This window comes from Lycorma delicatula, chromosome 1 (assembly GCF_047948215.1).
Source record: "Lycorma delicatula isolate Av1 chromosome 1, ASM4794821v1, whole genome shotgun sequence".
Lineage (NCBI taxonomy): Eukaryota > Metazoa > Arthropoda > Insecta > Hemiptera > Fulgoridae > Lycorma > Lycorma delicatula.
In genome coordinates this window covers 164,639,634-164,657,278 of record NC_134455.1, presented here as the reverse complement: position 1 = coordinate 164,657,278, position 17,645 = coordinate 164,639,634, and the positions used below count along the sequence as shown (strand labels likewise).

Genomic DNA, 17,645 nt, shown 5'->3' with positions numbered 1-17,645 from the left:
AAAGTGGTAGTGTCTTGGCCTTTCATCTGAAAGTCCTGGGTTCGAACCCCGGTTATGCATGGAATTTTTCTGACGCTACAAAATTCATCTAGTAATTGGAAGAGGGCATAACTCTGTTGTTACTATGTAAATAAATAATAAATTAAATTAAATAAGTACATATATATCTTGTCCATACTGTTAATATTAACAGTAAAGAGAAACTGTAACAATGATGGCTCACTGCTAACAAAACCAATTTGCTATGATACAAAACATTATGTAAGCTCTACCACTATCTACAGTGGTAAGTGAGCTCTAATGTAATTATGAAGGATATGTATAATAGTCCTAAAATATTTTCCGGAAGCACATTTACACATTTAAAAAGGGAGTCATATTCTAATAATCAAAAAACTGATTTTATCAATGTAAATGATATTAAACCATTACATATTTAAAGCGCAAGTAAGAAGCATAATTCTTTTGCATAAAAAAATTATACGTTGGGAATTTCCAGTATTATTTGCAAACAAGTTAAACAGGTCTATACTGTTATCCTATTATAAACAACAAAGAATGCACATGAAAGGTATTACCTACACATTGGCATCAGTAATTTCTTTTAATAAACTAGCATCCTCCAAATGAAAGTGACATTTTCCACGCAGTCTAAAGATGGTTGCACCCTATGAATATAATGTGACAGAATGGTTCAAATCCCTCTGATACAAAAATAACAATGAACTAGACCAACCCAAGCAAACAATGTCATTTTTTGATATAGAAGATAATGAATAAATGTAAAATGCTCTACAGTGTTTTTTGTAGTAGTTTACAGAGAATAAAGATTTTTCATAATTTATATTTGAGATTGAAATTTTTTTGACTGTATTTCTATTACTTATCCACAAAAAAATAAATGTTTAAACCAATTTTCTATTCTTTGTCATCTTACTAGCTAATCCAGAATTTATTTCATTCTTGGATGCAGTATATTTGTATTTTTTCTCTGTATTCCTTTTTTTATTTTTACTACAATGTATACTTCTCACTTGATGTATTCCCTGCAAATATCTTTACACTGGAGAAGTTTTTACTAGCCAACATATATCTCAAAAGAAATAAAACCAAAACAATTAAAAGGCAAATAAACTTAAAGAATAAAAAGAACCTTTTAAAATAAACTGGTCCGTCTTGTTGAATGAGCAACCATCAATAAATTAATTTTTAAATATAGTAATAGTAATTTAAAATATGCAGGACAAAAGGGATTAGGATCTAATATGCTAAATGGTCTTTTGCAATTAATTTAGCCAGAGAAACAGATATGACCAAATACATTATATGTGTGTGTGTGTGTGTGTGTGTGTGTGTGTGTGTGTGTGTGTGTGTGTGTGTGTGTGTGTGTGTGTGTGTGTGTGTGTGTGTGTGTGTGTGTGTGCGTGTGTGCGTGTGTGTGTGTGTGTGTGTGTGTGTGTGTGTGTGTGTGTGTGTGTGTGGGATGGAATATAAATAAGAAAAATAATGTGTGTGTGTGTATATATATATATATAATTATCTTAAATTTAAATGAAAATATTACTTACATGTGATGATTCCCTGTCAGATCCAGGAGAGTTCACATTTACACTGCTTGTATTACTGCTAATAGAAAGGTTAACTGGTATTGAGGAACTCCTACGTCTCCTTCTGTTAGAAGTCTGCATATTAATATTACTACTACTACTATTATTATTATTGTTATTATTATTATTATTGTTTGAATTAGTATTACTGTCTGAGTTTGTGTCATCATCTAATTCACGTTTTACAATCACTGCACTACACTCAGCCACTGCACCAGAATTACCACTAACACCAGCATTACTGCTTTCCCCCTCAACCCCTTTTTGTGGACTCCAATCAGCTGTCCGTCTATCTAATTCTTTCTGATTCTGTTCTGTGTCAGGTGGTCCATTGTCTTTAGGCACTGTTACTGGCTTACCACCCCATAACTCAGATTTGATCTCCAATAATTCAAAGAGTTCAATTACACCAGGCATTTCATTCGGCTGAAACAAAAAAAAAATTATTTTACAGTAATAATTTAAATATTAACAATCAGTATTTAAAGAAAAAAATGTTTAAGTAACATTAGAAAAAAAATATTACAATCATTTTAATATTTAGTTCTGAGGCACAAATACTCAAATTTCAATAACTCAATATTCCATAAACATGACATCAAGAAATCTGGCATAAAATAGATTTCAAAGCAGTCAGCTGATACTACATAATTTTTATGCTATCAACCAATTACCTTTCTTTGATTACAAGACAGCCAGTATAGAAACAGAATGAAGGTGAAGTATAAGTTCCTAATTCAAAATATTTTTCAAAAAGAAAGTAGAGTTTTCCCATGACAATTTTCACTACACATAGTACATTATTTTAGGTACCATCAAAGATTTTACTTCCTGTAATGATATACTGGATGGCTGTAAAGTAACTTAGACACCCATCCACCACGTCAAAGTTTTTTATAATAGAGATAACTGGATGTGGTTTGAGGCATTCATCATTTTACAGAGGGGCTACTTCGATGAACATATATTTCATTATTTTTTATTTTTGTGCACAGGTAACTACCAAATTTCAAATAGGACCAATGGTCATTTGATATATCATTTTAAAAAGTTTAATAAGACAAGAAAAATGATACAATTAAAACTAAATTCTGATCACCTAATTTAAAATGACGGCAAAAAATTTGTTTGTTTCAGATCTACAACTACAGTTATATACTCCCCTTTAATTTTTTTTGTTATTTAATATCCTGATTCTCTCTTTGCAAATCTTCTCCACTAAGGTTCCAATTTAGAGTGTTTGGCCTTCAGGGGGGCAGAGAGCAGAGGCAGCTCAGAAATGTTAAATGGTACATATGGTCATGTGATAGCTTATTTTAAAAGTCTTACCAAGACAAGCAAAATGAAATCAAAAAAGTTAAATCCTGACTATTTAAACTAAAATGGGGACCACAAATGTCATTATGCTAATTAAAATCTGGAAAAATTAATTATTAAAATTTTTCAAAAACTTCTTTTAATTAAAAGTTTACAGTCTTGAATTTAAAAATAATTAGAAAATAATTTATATACCCATTTTTTAAAATTAGAATTCTACTTCATTAGAATTTTTAAAGAAAATAATTTTTATTAATAAGTTGGCAATGTCAAACAGCTTATCAGCAATTAAACAAAGGTAAGTCACATTTTTCAAAATTTATATTTATTGTTGATATTGTGATAAGTAGCTAACAGATGTTGAATTAACTGCATTAGTATTATTTTTCAATGAAGTTTTGTTTTTTTTTTAATAGTAAGCTTAAAAAGTTTAAATTACAAAGATCAAAAAATAAAAAAGATGAAAAAGATTAAAGAAAACAAAATTTAAAAAAAATAATTTAGATTAAAAATGTTTAACCTTAGAAACCTGGTTATGTTTTTTAACTTAGTTAATACCATAATCTACTAAAAAAAAAAAACTCTGGTAAAAAACAATGTTTTTTTCAATTAAAACAAAAAAATAATAATGTGTTTATTTACAAAAATAAAAACATGCAAAGGAACAGCTAATGCATTTACTGTGTGACATCCTAATCATACAATTTCTGGATCGCAGTCACAAATTTAATAGAAAAAAAACGCACTGGTAATGTTTTAGATGATAAAAAGCCTGTATAGACCCAGTACAGATGAAGTACTGAAAAAGGAATATTAGCAGAAGATCAACTGCACAAATAATAATTTATCTAGGTGGTTAGTGCAAAAAGTATAAAAAACATAAATACCATCACTACAAGATTCAATTAGCAGAAGAACTTATTGAAGATGATTTTGATAGGATGGTTGAATTCAGTGAAATTTTGACACAGAGATTAACAGCAAGAACTCTTTCTTATTTCAACATATTTTTCACTATGAAGCCTTATTTACTTTTTACACAGGGTTATTATAACAGACAACAGAAGGTAATGATCCCAAGAAAACCCTCATTGGTAATGTGAAAGTCATACCCATCATCCAAAGTGGTTAAATGTATGGGCTGGAATAAAGTGACACACTTCTTAGACCTTTTATCATCAATGGAAAGTTAATTGGTGATATGTATTATGTTTTGATGAATGAGTAGATAATTTCAGCTCTCAACAATTTGATTGAGATAGCTTGTAGGCCAAACGGGACAATCTTTATTCAAGAGAGATTTGTTTTTCCAGTTAGATGGTACTCCTCTGCACTACACTTGCAACATGAGAAATGCATTGAACCAGCAGTTTCCATATCATTGGATAGGTTGACATGGTAGTATTGAATGGCCAGCCGGGTCACTTGTCCTGATCCCCTTGATTTCTTCCTATGGAGACATTTAAAATCAACCGTTTTTTTTTCTCACAGCCAACTTGTCTTGAAGAATTAAGCGAACACATTGAGATAGAATGTAAGAAGACTTTACTAGAAACTTCTCACAATGTGAAAGAAGCTTATGAGCAGCATCTGTATACAGCATGGAGGAACAGGGAGAGCAGTTTGAACATTTAATGAGGTGAGAAGCAACAACATTTAAATAATTTTATTAGGCAGTATTTTTAATTTATGAGATTTTAGGACTATTTTAAAATAAAATATAGACTTAATTACACATGAAAAAGTAATTAAATTGCAAACTGTTATTTACTTAAACTAAATTAAATTTTTCAAGACTGTAAGTTTAATTAAAAGAAGTAAAAATAATTAGTATATTTTTTATTTGATTTCTTTATTGTTTTTTTGTTTTTTGATCTTTGTAATTTAAACTTTTTTAAGTTTGCTAACTATTAAAAAAAAACACAAAACTTCATTGAAAAATAACACTAATACAGTTATTTCAACATCTGTTTACTTATCACAAAATCAACAATGAATATAAATTTTGAAAAATTTAACTTATCTTTGTTTAATTGCTGACCAGTGATTGACATCAGCAACTTATGAAATAAAAATTAATTTCTTAAAAAGTTCTTATGAAATAGAATTTTATTTTTAAAAATTAATTATTACTTAATTATTTTTAAATTCAAGACTACATTTAATTAAGAAAATTTTAACAATTATTTTTTCAATTTTTAATTAACCTAATGAAATTTCAGGACGCCACTTTAGTTTAAATAGTCAGAATTTTGTTTTTTTGACACCATTTTCCTTGCCTTGGCAAGACCTTTAAAATAAGCTATCACATGACCATATGTACCATTTAAAATTTCTGAGCCGCCTCTGTTCCCTGCCCCCCTGAAGCCTGAGCACTCTAAATTGGAGCTTACTGAGTTAGTCTCTCTTATCAGAGTTGACATCAAAAGTAAGAATCAGGATACCTCAAATAACAAAAAAAAAAATTGAAGAAGTGCATATAGTTGTAATTCTAGCTATCTGAAACAAACATATTGGTGGCCATCATTTTGGATTGGGCTATCAGAAATTAATTTTTTATTGTATAATTTTTCTCTTTTCATCAAACTCTTTAAAACAATAGATATATCAAATTACCATTGGTGAATTACAAAAAAAGTCAGAGGGGATGTAAGTGACTTTTCAGTAACCTGGTACGTATACTTGTATATTTGTTTTTCTGATTACATAATACTGGTTAAAATAATATAGTTTCTATTTATTTATGTTATTACAAGCAGCTGTAGTACTATTTTTATAGCAAATAAGCAATTCAAAAGGCATCCTTCTACAAAAATCAAAATTCCTACTTGTTTTTCTTCTTCCCAAACCACATTAAGTCAGGTGAATAATAGTAAGGAGTAATAAGTAATAAGAGGTAATAACAGGTAATAAGAGTAATTTTTTCAACCTACAGATAACCTGTAGAGCAGAACCTCCCCTTTGTCCAAAAGACCTAGGTTAAAATCCAGATCAAACACAAACTGGGAGTCATTGAAAGAAAAAAATTCAGATAAAAATGTGTTTTGAATTCAGAATAGTTATTGGCACTGTGGTGGCTTGGTATTTTTATAAATTCAAAACGTTCATACTTGCACAAGTTTGGGCTTATCTTGTGAGTTAATCATACAAAAAGAAAAATAATTAAAAGATAGATTTTTTTCCAGCAGCAGGCAGAATTTTCTGTTTGTGAGAGTATAAGCATTCCTCATAACTTGAATTCTTAGAATTATGCATCATATGAAACTATAGTGCAACTGCCTGCACTTGTTACACAAAGTTACATTTTTAATCCTGCTTTTAATTTCATTTAGCTCTTGTTTACTTTATTAAATAAGTTATTTTCACTTTTCTTAATTTCTTTTTTTGTAACAGGTTTTTTTAGATATATTTTAACCATCTTACTGTTTTTTAAATATTTTGTTTTCTGTTAATTAATGTTTTATAATCTATCATAACTAATTTACTTGGGTTACTTTTACAACATTATATAATTGACCACATATTCTGAAATGCATAAATTTACTGAAAAGCATATAATCTATAATACTGTCTACTATTCTATCAAATAATCAACTGTATTTTATTATTAGCTAATAATTCAATCACATAGGAATGAGTAATCTCTAAATTACATTCCACTACACATCATTTTAATTCAAAAATTGTGTCTAAATAGTGAGAATGAAAATTAATTTACAACAGAGTAGTGTTAAAAGTATGGTGGTTCTCATACTGGTAATGTATGATTGAACAAGCATGTTTACACTTTTGCTGCCTTTGGTTGAACAGCATAAACATTTTAAAATAATTAAATACTTAACAACTCTTTTCAAAGTGCTAGAACTTTTTCTTCAAAATTCTTTTTTTAGATCTAACTTTTTTTAGATCTTCTTTTTTTAGATCTTCCAATTGTGTAATGGTGTAGGCACATTCCTGCTAGCCCATAGGTCCTGGTACCGAAAGGACTTCAGCGGATCAACTGAAGGGGTATCACGCCAGGATTACTAGACTGAAAAGCTTAGTCTCCCACAGTCAGAACCAGTAAATAAATTTCATGCTGGTCCATACAAATAGGAATGCAAATTACCAAATCCGTCCATAAATAAACTTAAAATTTATAACTGCCACTAAATAACCAATGAAACCTACCCGATAATAAAGATACAGCAGCAAGGGACATTGTCCAGGCTCTGCGTAGGAAGAATCTGTAGGAAGAAATATTGAATCTGTCGCCGTTCTGGCATTCCGTTCTGTTTGTGTAATGGAGAATAGCAGTGTTGTTAATAAAAAAAATAAAAAAAATTAGGACTTGTGCAAGTATGTATAGTTTAGTTCATTTAATTTATGGAGAGCTTGTTTGTTTTATTTGTAATTTTTATCAAATTTTGAGTGATTTTTTTAGCAAATTATAGATGAGAAGCATTTAAAATAAAATTTTCAGATAAGGCTATTTCCAGAATAGGTTTGTTTTTGATTGCGGTAAGCAAAACTGTGTCCTAATTTCTGTCCTAAAAGTAAAATAGTATTCCAGTAAAATTGTCAGGACACATATTTTGGGATAAAAGCAAGGGTTCTAAGTAATATTTGACTTCAGAAATTAAAATAGAATGGATCGCAGAACAGTATCTTACTATAAATTTAAGAAATTTGACTTCTATTTAAAAGAAAACAGACAAAAAAAACAAGAAAATTTAATGATTACATATCAAACCAAAAACAATACAAACATATAACCAACTATAATTATAAATGATTTACTTCAAAAATTCTACTTAAAATAATCTTTTGTTATTACAAAGTTTGATGCAATATACATCATAGCCACCTAGTGTATTTACAATAAATGCCACTCATCAATTTCATTTAAAATCAGCTGTACAGTAACTTACAAGAAAATAAGATTTACATGATTAAATTACACCAATTCTTCAATATATTCACAGTAAAACGTAACTTGAAATGAAAAAAAGGTAGTAAAAGATTCTTTTTCCAAATCATCAGCAGAAGTAAGAATATTTTTGTTTTAAGTGCTCTATGACATTTAAGCTCTTTTAATTGAATATGTGATTAAAAATAGAAAAAATTATATTTAAAAATTATAACATCTTCGTAGAAGTACATGTCAATCGAAAGTAAAACGTAATTAAACATGTAGATGATATAAGTCACTTATATCAGCATTTTGATAATAGTTAGTTGTCATGAAGTAAATTATAAGCATTATTCTTATGAAAGCACCTATTATTTTATTTGACAATGATCCTTCAAAAACTGAACGAAAAAAGAAAAGTACATCTTAGTTTATAAGTAATAGTCATAAACAAAAGTAAAACAAAGACATAACATTACTTTTTGACTGCTGTATTTATAGACATCTAAAAATAATGAATTTAACTAATTTTCAGCAGAATAATAATTCATATATAATGACCCACACAGATAATAAATATGAAAATCTAGAATCAGAAAATCAAATATTTTTTTATCTGGCAAATATAAATTGACAGATACAAACTGTCAATTTCAACTGTAACCATTTTCAGGGTTTCTAGGATTCTATAAAAATAATTATTTAACAGGAAATATTAACATAATTAAATAAAGCTTTATGAATTACAAAACATACTATAAAATTTTCAGTTTCAAATTATCAGGCAAGTTTAATGAACCACATATTTGAAAACAGTTTAACGAATGATTTACAACTGTTTTCTAGGGAACATTATTACTCTCAACATATGATTTTATGTATGGAAATATCTGTTTCTTCAGCAATAAATCACAGTTAAATGCAGTAATTTTTACTAATATTCACACTTGCTTTTACATTTAACAGTTTGTATTAGAAAATAAATTAACTAAAACAATTAAGACTCTCAAAAATCTATACCGAAGCAAATAATAATAAAATAAAAAGCTGATAATTTTCTATAGGTATCTGACCTGACTCAAACTGATTACTTTAAAGTTGGATAGAATATTTGCATTGATCCACTCATCTTCTCCAAATTTTATTTTCAGTTTTTCTATCTTTCTGAATTAGATCTAAGATCTTATTAATCAGTACTTTGCATTTTAAATTTGTATTTCTTGATCCATCAGTTATTATATCCATTTCTGCGGTTTCTATTCATTCAGTTTCATTTAAGTTCATTTCTTTGAATCTAAATAAATATTGTAATCCCAAAAACTTTGCAAGTAAATTCTTCTTTGTTATTAAGTATTGTTGTTGATAATCAACAAACTATGTTGAAACTTAAGAAATTTATTTGGGTTCAATGAGGTAAATTATACACAAATAAATAAGTAATATACAAAAAATTGGCATTAAAATAACAAAATAAAAAATCAATATTTAAAACTAAAATTCCTTATGAATGCACTAAGTAATTACTAATAAGACCATATAATACATTAATGAACATTATATAAAGTTTTTAATCTTTTTTCATACATAATAGTGTTACAACTTGAAATAAAATAGTGTTACAAGTTATGAAATATATAATTTTTTTATAAAATAATTTGCTCACTCTATCCACCATTTGCAGTGGATACCATCAAAGAGTTCTTAAAGTTTTCCTCACCAGTGTGCGATGGTGTACCTTATTAGCTGTCCATGTAATAAACAAGAATTTCATTAAAATCAGTTTATATCTACTCATGACACCACAGAATATAAAATTATCTGAACAGATTGGGTGTAAACTAATAGATTGGTTTAGTGTTAAATAAATTTTGGTTTAGCACATTAAAAATATGAAAATTATTCTATGAAATAATGGATTTCATACTTCTTTAATGGTATATAAATATTTAAAATATTATGTACATATTGGCACATACTGTAGTAAAAAGACATTATGAAGAGGTGAATAATCAACAAAAAAATTCAAAAGGAAAAGACATTGCTATGTTTCAGAATTTTGTCTTTTTGCTTAATTTCATTACCATGAACACAATTCAGTGAATTTCTCTATGACATAGGTTTCTATAAAAACTATATATGTTTAGTTTATCAAGACATGGAGTACGTATTTGCATATAATACTTAAAACTTCTAGTCAAGGATAGAAATTTTCATGCCACATTCCTTCTAGTAGCTTGGCTGAGGAAGGGCATGTAAACACAAAATTCCTACCAAATTCCAATCACCTAACCCCAAAAAATAACTCGAAAAAAGGCATTAACAAAATTACTGTTAAAACTTAAATTTATAAAATTAATAAACTTAAATAAAATTAAATAAACTTAAATTTATAAAACTTTACTGAAACAGATTTATTTTTAGCATTTTTTTAACTTGTACTCCTTTTTGATATTATTACAATTATATTTTCAAAAATAAAAATCTATAAAAGACAAAAATAGAAAAAAGTAATAATACGCACATGGTGCATGGACTGCCTTAAGGAGTCATATAGTTGGGAAATTAGGTAATCTGCTGTGCACAATATCAAGTTTTATGAGCGGTTAACATTTTGGTTGAACTACTTTACTTACCAAATAGTTTTTTGCACAATAATTTATTATTGGTGCTATTGTGGGTATCAATACTCTTGACAAGCTGAATAAATACGCTGCCACAAAAGCCAGCTCTAAAAACAATTTGAAGTGACTGAATTTTGTCAAGTTACTCAATTTTGTTGTAACTGAGTAATTGTTAAATTACTCATTTAGCAGCTCATTCTTACATAGAAATTCCTATTATTTTCACAAGGAGCTTGTAATAAAAAAAATCCAGTCAATAAACCATGTATATTAGAGGTTATAAAAGATCAAACACAGAGTAAAATAACCCTACTGTTACTTGATGAAGATTGAGGAATGCTAACATGTACAGGTTTGCCTGAATAGATTGGGGGATTAGATAGGGGGTTGTTTCTGCAAATAGTATGATAACACATCAGATATAAAGACAACATACCATGTGGACAGATGTGTGTTCTTCAGTCAACATGTTAAAAGACAAAACATTTAAAAAATATCAGTTACAAATCACTAGATTAATAGAAGAAATATTAGAAGCCAAAAGAAGAAAACAAAAGCCTATTATTTTAAACTAGTTAAACCTATAACTAAATTCGAAAGAAACCTTATCAATATGTATCCATGAAACTGTGTGACTGCATTTGACGCTTGGTAACACCAGACCACCTACCAGAAAAATAATATTTTTAAAGGAATTTTAAAAGTCATATAAAAGTAAAAGTCATAAAATTTTAAAAGTAATATATAAACAACCTACTTTTAAAAAAATTGGGAATACATAAAGATTATATCATGAAGTAGCACTGTTTGTCATATTCTTCAGAGACTCTGTGAAAACATACATTTCTATAGTATGTTTTTAAATTAATTGGATCCCAATCATAACATAATGTTGTCCAGCAACACAACAGAATTCATAAATAGAAGTTTACATCTTTTCATGGGATTACTCAGCAGTAAGTTGTTTGTGATCTTCAACAAGAAATGTAAAATCCCCATTCACCAAATCTTTCTTAAATTTTAATTTTATGTCAGTACAAGCATCATTTAATAAGCTGATTCTTAAAATAAAATTTTGTATGAAATTACTTTCATGTGCATCCATAGATGCACCAATAAAAAAAGGTTATTTCCAGAATTTATAGCTATGACGTTATAACAAATAAATACATTGATTTACATCAATCAATTAGAAAAACATTCATTATCAAATTTCACAGTTAAATAATTTTCATACTCACTTATAACAAATTGTATTGCTTAGATGATAGAATTAACTAACTGTCTGGTTCAGGGAACAGAGGCAGCACCCCCTGTTTGTATAGTGAGTGTACCTGCAATCTGTTACATCCCTGAAATGCTTGGGTAGTTTGCTACAATAGAACTCAATTATAGATTGGTAGCCAGGAGAAGCATAAGAGAGATTGTATAAATTTTATGTCACTTATTTTATTTTCCTATCTAAAATATAAAATGAATCAGACCTGACCTCACTGCATCTATCTCTCATACTGGTAGGTAAGTGCTAACCCTACTCCCCACAATGATGAAATATAAAGCATACTGATCAAGGAAAAAACATTGATTTACATAAAGACATGATTTAGTATGAGCAATGAATACTTAGCTAAGTTATTTTGATGGTAAACCACAAAAGGAAGAAGAAGCCAAGCAAAATAAAGGAAATATAAAAACATGATGATGTCTGGAGAGGGGTAGACACATCACACTACAATAAACCTACGTAATAGCTGAAAACATAATCGTCATAAATCTTAAAGTATATCTTTCAACAAAAACATCACAACAATGTATTAAAGTGTAAGTTTTTTAAAAATGATAAAATTTTTTTTAATCAACTTCAATAAAATATTTTAGTGATCAAAACCAAATAAATATAAGCAATATGAAAAACTTAAAACCCAGGATTCAAGTAACTTACTGAAAGCTAAAACATTAATAGATACAACATTGATGGTGTCAATATTGAAAATCATCTTTGTAGAAATGACCTACGTTGTTAATTGAATAAACTTTTAACCACACAAAATAAAAATTATGAATGGAAATAACAAAACTGGTTTATACCGTTTGTGTAATAAGATACTGAATAGTGTCTTGAAACTTGTAATGTATGAGAACAAAAAAAAATTCATGCTATTTGTTGTTTATAATTTTACACTGATTTTAAATCAAATAAAATGAATTTCACATTCACTACCTTCCAAAATAAATGTTAAAAATCATAATAGAATGCAAAAACGTTACTTAGGTGTGAAGCATTAATTTAGCCAAGAAACTAACAAAATTCTTCTTTTGTTCTCTGAAAAATACTTGATGAAATATCAAGGTTTTTTTTTTTTAAGAAAGACCAGTTAAAGTTGACAAAATCTTGTCAGTAGCATTTTTTTTTTGTTACTACAAAACAGCTGAAATTAAAAAGTTTAAATATGAGAAGTACAAAAGTATTTTAAGATTATTACAATAATTAGAGCTAACTATTATGAATAAAAATATTATAAAATATAGTTGAAAGCAGTATTGTCTACAGATCAATTCTGCCATGTGGATGGAATCATAAATTCTACTGTAAACAACAGCACAGTTCCTGTCAATACAATAAGCAAAGCAATCATGTTATTAAACTAATTATTTATTTTTATTTTCATTGCATGTGTAGTTAACTGCACAAAAAGAGTGACAATTTAGCTTCCAGTGGATTAGACAGAATTCTACTCCAACATCCCAAATCTGACAACGATTTGTGTAGTGATAGTTTTGAATCAGATGTTGCCAACATGGTTCAAAACCTAAATTGATCCTGATAGCCACAAACATAATCACTATGGGGAAATTTGAAGCTGGTAAATATTACTAGTAGTGAAAACAGAGATAGTAGGTGTTAGATTAGAGATCATACAAGAATAGGTAAGCCTGCAGACAGACAAATATGTATCTGAAAATGTACTGTATATAAATGACTAAGTATTTCCCTTTCAAGTAAATTTCATTCAGAACCCTCCCCAAAAAAATTAAATTTACTTTTATTATAATAATTTAAACAAGGGCCTAACAAAAAACCCTCACGTAAATCTTACAAGCCCACACATCATCACAAAGCACATCCTACTTTCATAGAATGAATGCGCGCATGCTCGTAATATGAATTAATTCTTAATCCTTTCTGTCTTTATAAGTAAAAAAACTAGTTTTTTAAAATATCTTAAAATAGAGTTCATGATGGTACTTAGGCTGACATTGTGTTCAAAACCTATTTGTTTTTATGTCATACTGAAAGAAAAACAATTTCGAAAACTGTTTTTGGAGTTATCATCCATATTTTGTATACTTTACATAAAGTAAAAATAATTTAAAGGTATGATTTAATAATAAAAGCTTAATGAATTTCTACAAAATTCAACTTAACACAAGCCAACAACTAGCTAAACATAACCTCGCATGTTTGTAATAAATATTCCATGTTTGCATTAATTAACATGCCAATGAATGCAATGATTTGGTTTTTGCTCAGAGCCACCTGAAAATAGGCTCAAGCCTCTTTATGGAAAACCCTTGCTTAGCCCCAAAAATACATTGACTAAATTGTTATTTGTTACAAATACAGTAAATACTGGCTAATCAAAATATCTGCCTCAATCATTTTAGTCACCAATCCTCAACTACTTCCTGTTTCTTGCATTATCCACTATTCTCTCATATTATCTTACAACTTTTCTCGTATCTGTGATTCAGTATAATTATAAAATTAAGACAAAGAATGTTTACACCCATTTAATGAAAATGGTTTTGACCTCAGTGGTATGCATAGTATCATATGCTTGCTATACATTTTCTCTCTATTTACAGATACTATTCCCATTAGTATTGTATGTTATTGATTTTACCAGGACTGAATTCTATACTACTGATTAATTAATCCAAGACCAAATTCAATTCTTGTAGACCTACAGAAAGTTCTAATGTGAGTTCTAATACAGTGAGAACTAACTTTTTAAGAAATTAAACAAGCTACTTTTAAAATATGCAGAATTGTACATCCATGTGATTTTCTAAAAGTTATTATAGAGCTTCTTCAACAGTGGAGTTGTAGAAGCACTGCTTTTAGTATTTTTTATCAAACATTCTTTGAGACAATTCTATGCTAGTTAACCAGTGAAATTCTGTGATTAAGTGGTATAGAATTTGTAAAGTACTTAAAGTTTACATCTATGAAATGATGTTTACTTGATGTTAAAAGAAGTTTACTTTTAAACTTCTTTTAAAAGTAAGTTTTTCATATTTTATTATATTATTGTTTCCCAATAAGAAAAAATTCTTATTTTTGCAAAAATAAAATTTTGAACTTCACAGTCTTTTAGTCCTGGTATTGTTCAGAAAAACTACTACTCTTAAAAAATGAATAAAAGTACAACCACTAAAACAAAAATTTATCTGAAATCAAAAGCAAAAGATACTGATGTCAAAAAGACATGAAACATCATTGATACCACATGTCCTCTACGAGGTCAAAAGAGAGATTGAGAGGGGGTGGTGCATATGTATATGTGTGTAAACATACAGCAAAGTACCCAAGAGGTTTTTGCATTATTCAAAATACTTTTTTCATTAAACTTTACCACTTTCAAGAAAGTTTAATTTCTGATAATCCTAAGATTATAAGGCACAATAGCCATAAATGATATTATTTCATTAAAAAATACTCTGAAATTATTTTTTTTTCTATTACCTAAAATATTTTATTTTTATTGCATTTTAATCTTTCAAAAAGTCACATATATTTTGGTTACAAAAAAAAAACAATTTATTCCTAACTGACAGTAATTAATATAACAAACTTTTTAAACTACCAAATAAGTACTTTAGTAATTTTTAATGGTTTTAGGTGGGTGCATGGATGCTTGAGTGCATCAATTCACGGATCACTTCATATGTGAAAGATCTCTGTTACCATAACCTCATCTGCAAGTTCTTTGTGATATTTTTATCATTTTGTCAAGAAGAGTTACAAAAACTGCTGCACTTTTTTCAAACAAAGATTTATTTGTCAAAATTGACAAACTTGTCTGCTTTTGTATTATAACTCATGCTATCAATTAACATTTTATGTTCATAGAGTGTTACACGAGAAACTAAATTTCCTTTTAGAAAATATTTAAATGAGGGCAAAATACTATTCTCACAAAATAAATCTATTCTCTACATGAATTCAATTCTAATGGGTAAATACGTGGTATAATAATAAGTTAATTTAAATATCAACTTAGACATTGCATATCATGTATCGTGCAATAGGCCATACAATTTTTTATCTTCTACAAAAAAAAAAAATTAGAGAATGAAAGGCTAGGGAATGACTGCATAAATAAAAACATAGTAAATGAATAAAAAATAGTTTGATCATAGTACAATTTATTTTTGAAACATAACTAAAAATTAAATAAAAATATTTTTACTAACATGTTCTCTCATCCATTGTTTACTTTCTACTGTTTGGCATATTTTATTAAGAAACCCTGCTTTAAGAAATTTGGGTTTGCAAAATTGTCTGTTGTTTAGAGTTGTCCATAGTTTGAGATATCTATTAATAGAGAGTCCAATATTAATAGACAAAAGCATTAGTCAGAACTGCTTTCTCTGACAGTAATAATGATATGGGCAGCCTTTGTGATGGACAGGAGATGATACTCAAGCCTGATTGTCAACAGTATTTTGATAGGCTGACTTGCTGATGTGTTGCATTTATATTATCTCAGAGAAGAAGAGAATGGTATGCCCATTTTCTTTCTACACTCTACCCCAAGTACACCCAGCATGGATTCTTGTTATCATATAGGATATTTATGCCGTTTCAGAAGCGACTTGAGCCTTATTAATATAATTATGGCACCTAATAAACATAGTATTCCAAGCATAGTTCTGTCAGGTAAATCACACTGATAGCAATAGCTAATAAATTGCATTTAACATTTGCTTCATCTTCTTGATCACAATGAAACTGTTTGTTTAATCAATATACTAACATCTGTTGCTTTTTTAAAAAAAGATAGGTATAAATAATATGTAAGAAAGTTAAAAAATAAACTTACAGTGGCTTATATAAAACTTAAATATTTTAGAAGTAGGGAAAAGCTTTGTTCTCTTCATTAAATAGTTAAATATATTATTTGGTTATGTAGTACAGGGCTACAAAGGATTAAAAAAAAGTGATAGCTAGAAAGTACTTTTACTATCACTAATACCAACCTATATCTGACAAACAAAAGTAAAAAGTTAAGTGAAAGCTGAAGGATTTGTTATAAATGTAACAAATCAAAAACAAACAAAAAAATAAGATAAAAATGACAAAAAAATTGCTACCATAGATTGATGAAAAAGTGAGTATTATTTGAACAGATTATATAATCAGTAACTTTTATAACACTTTTAATTCCAAACAGCATGAAATTTAAAGCATTAAACAATAATAAACTAGCTGCACTGTAAATATATAATGAATAGTGGCTAAAATTAATGAAAAATTTTAAAGACTAGTAAATTTGTACAATTCTGTTTACCTACAAACAATCACTGAATAGTTTTTTATTGGTTTTTAGTTTTCTATTCAGTACTTATGTTATTTTTAGTCAACAGTTATCTTTATTTTGTAAGTGCTTTTTTAAAGTTTCATTAGTGTTTATTTAGTTAATAATTATTATTATTATTAAATATGATTCTGTTTGTTTTCTGCCTAATTTGGCCACCTAATTTTAAATTATTGTGTTTAAAGTTTTAGAGCATTTTTGTTTTCAAACGTATTTAATTTGCTAATAATATTAGAATAAAAATTGTTCAAAAATCCAATATTCAATCTATCATTTTTGAAATTAAAACATTAAAAATATATTTGTAATTGTTTTCCATTGAAATTCACACATTATCCATATAATTTTTGTAAGTATAAAAACACACATGTGTGTATACATCTAGTGTATGAATGTTTATTGTTAAACTATTTTGTGGAGTGATCTGCATCTCACGTCAATTCTCATTATGATTGTAAAAAAAGTATTAAATACAAGTATATTTTAAAAGTATTTTAAATTAAACAAGTTTTTATGACTAAAGGAGATCATAAAACTGTCCTGTCCAGGGGATTGACTGTACTGTCCTTTTTAATAACTTAAAGGGCAGTTTTTACTCAAAACATAA

The 17,645-nt window shown here is 28.0% G+C and overlaps 1 protein-coding gene across 1 annotated transcript in view; it reads right to left on the bottom strand.

Annotated features, from left to right (window-relative positions):
• Positions 1 to 17,645, bottom strand: part of LOC142318214 (transcription factor Ken 1-like) — a 123,113-nt gene that overhangs the window by 15,754 nt on the left and 89,714 nt on the right. Inside the window, exon 3 of the mRNA XM_075354778.1 lies at positions 1,569 to 2,033. Coding sequence (XP_075210893.1) covers positions 1,569 to 2,033 — 465 coding nt within the window. The remainder of the gene's footprint in view (positions 1 to 1,568; positions 2,034 to 17,645) is intronic.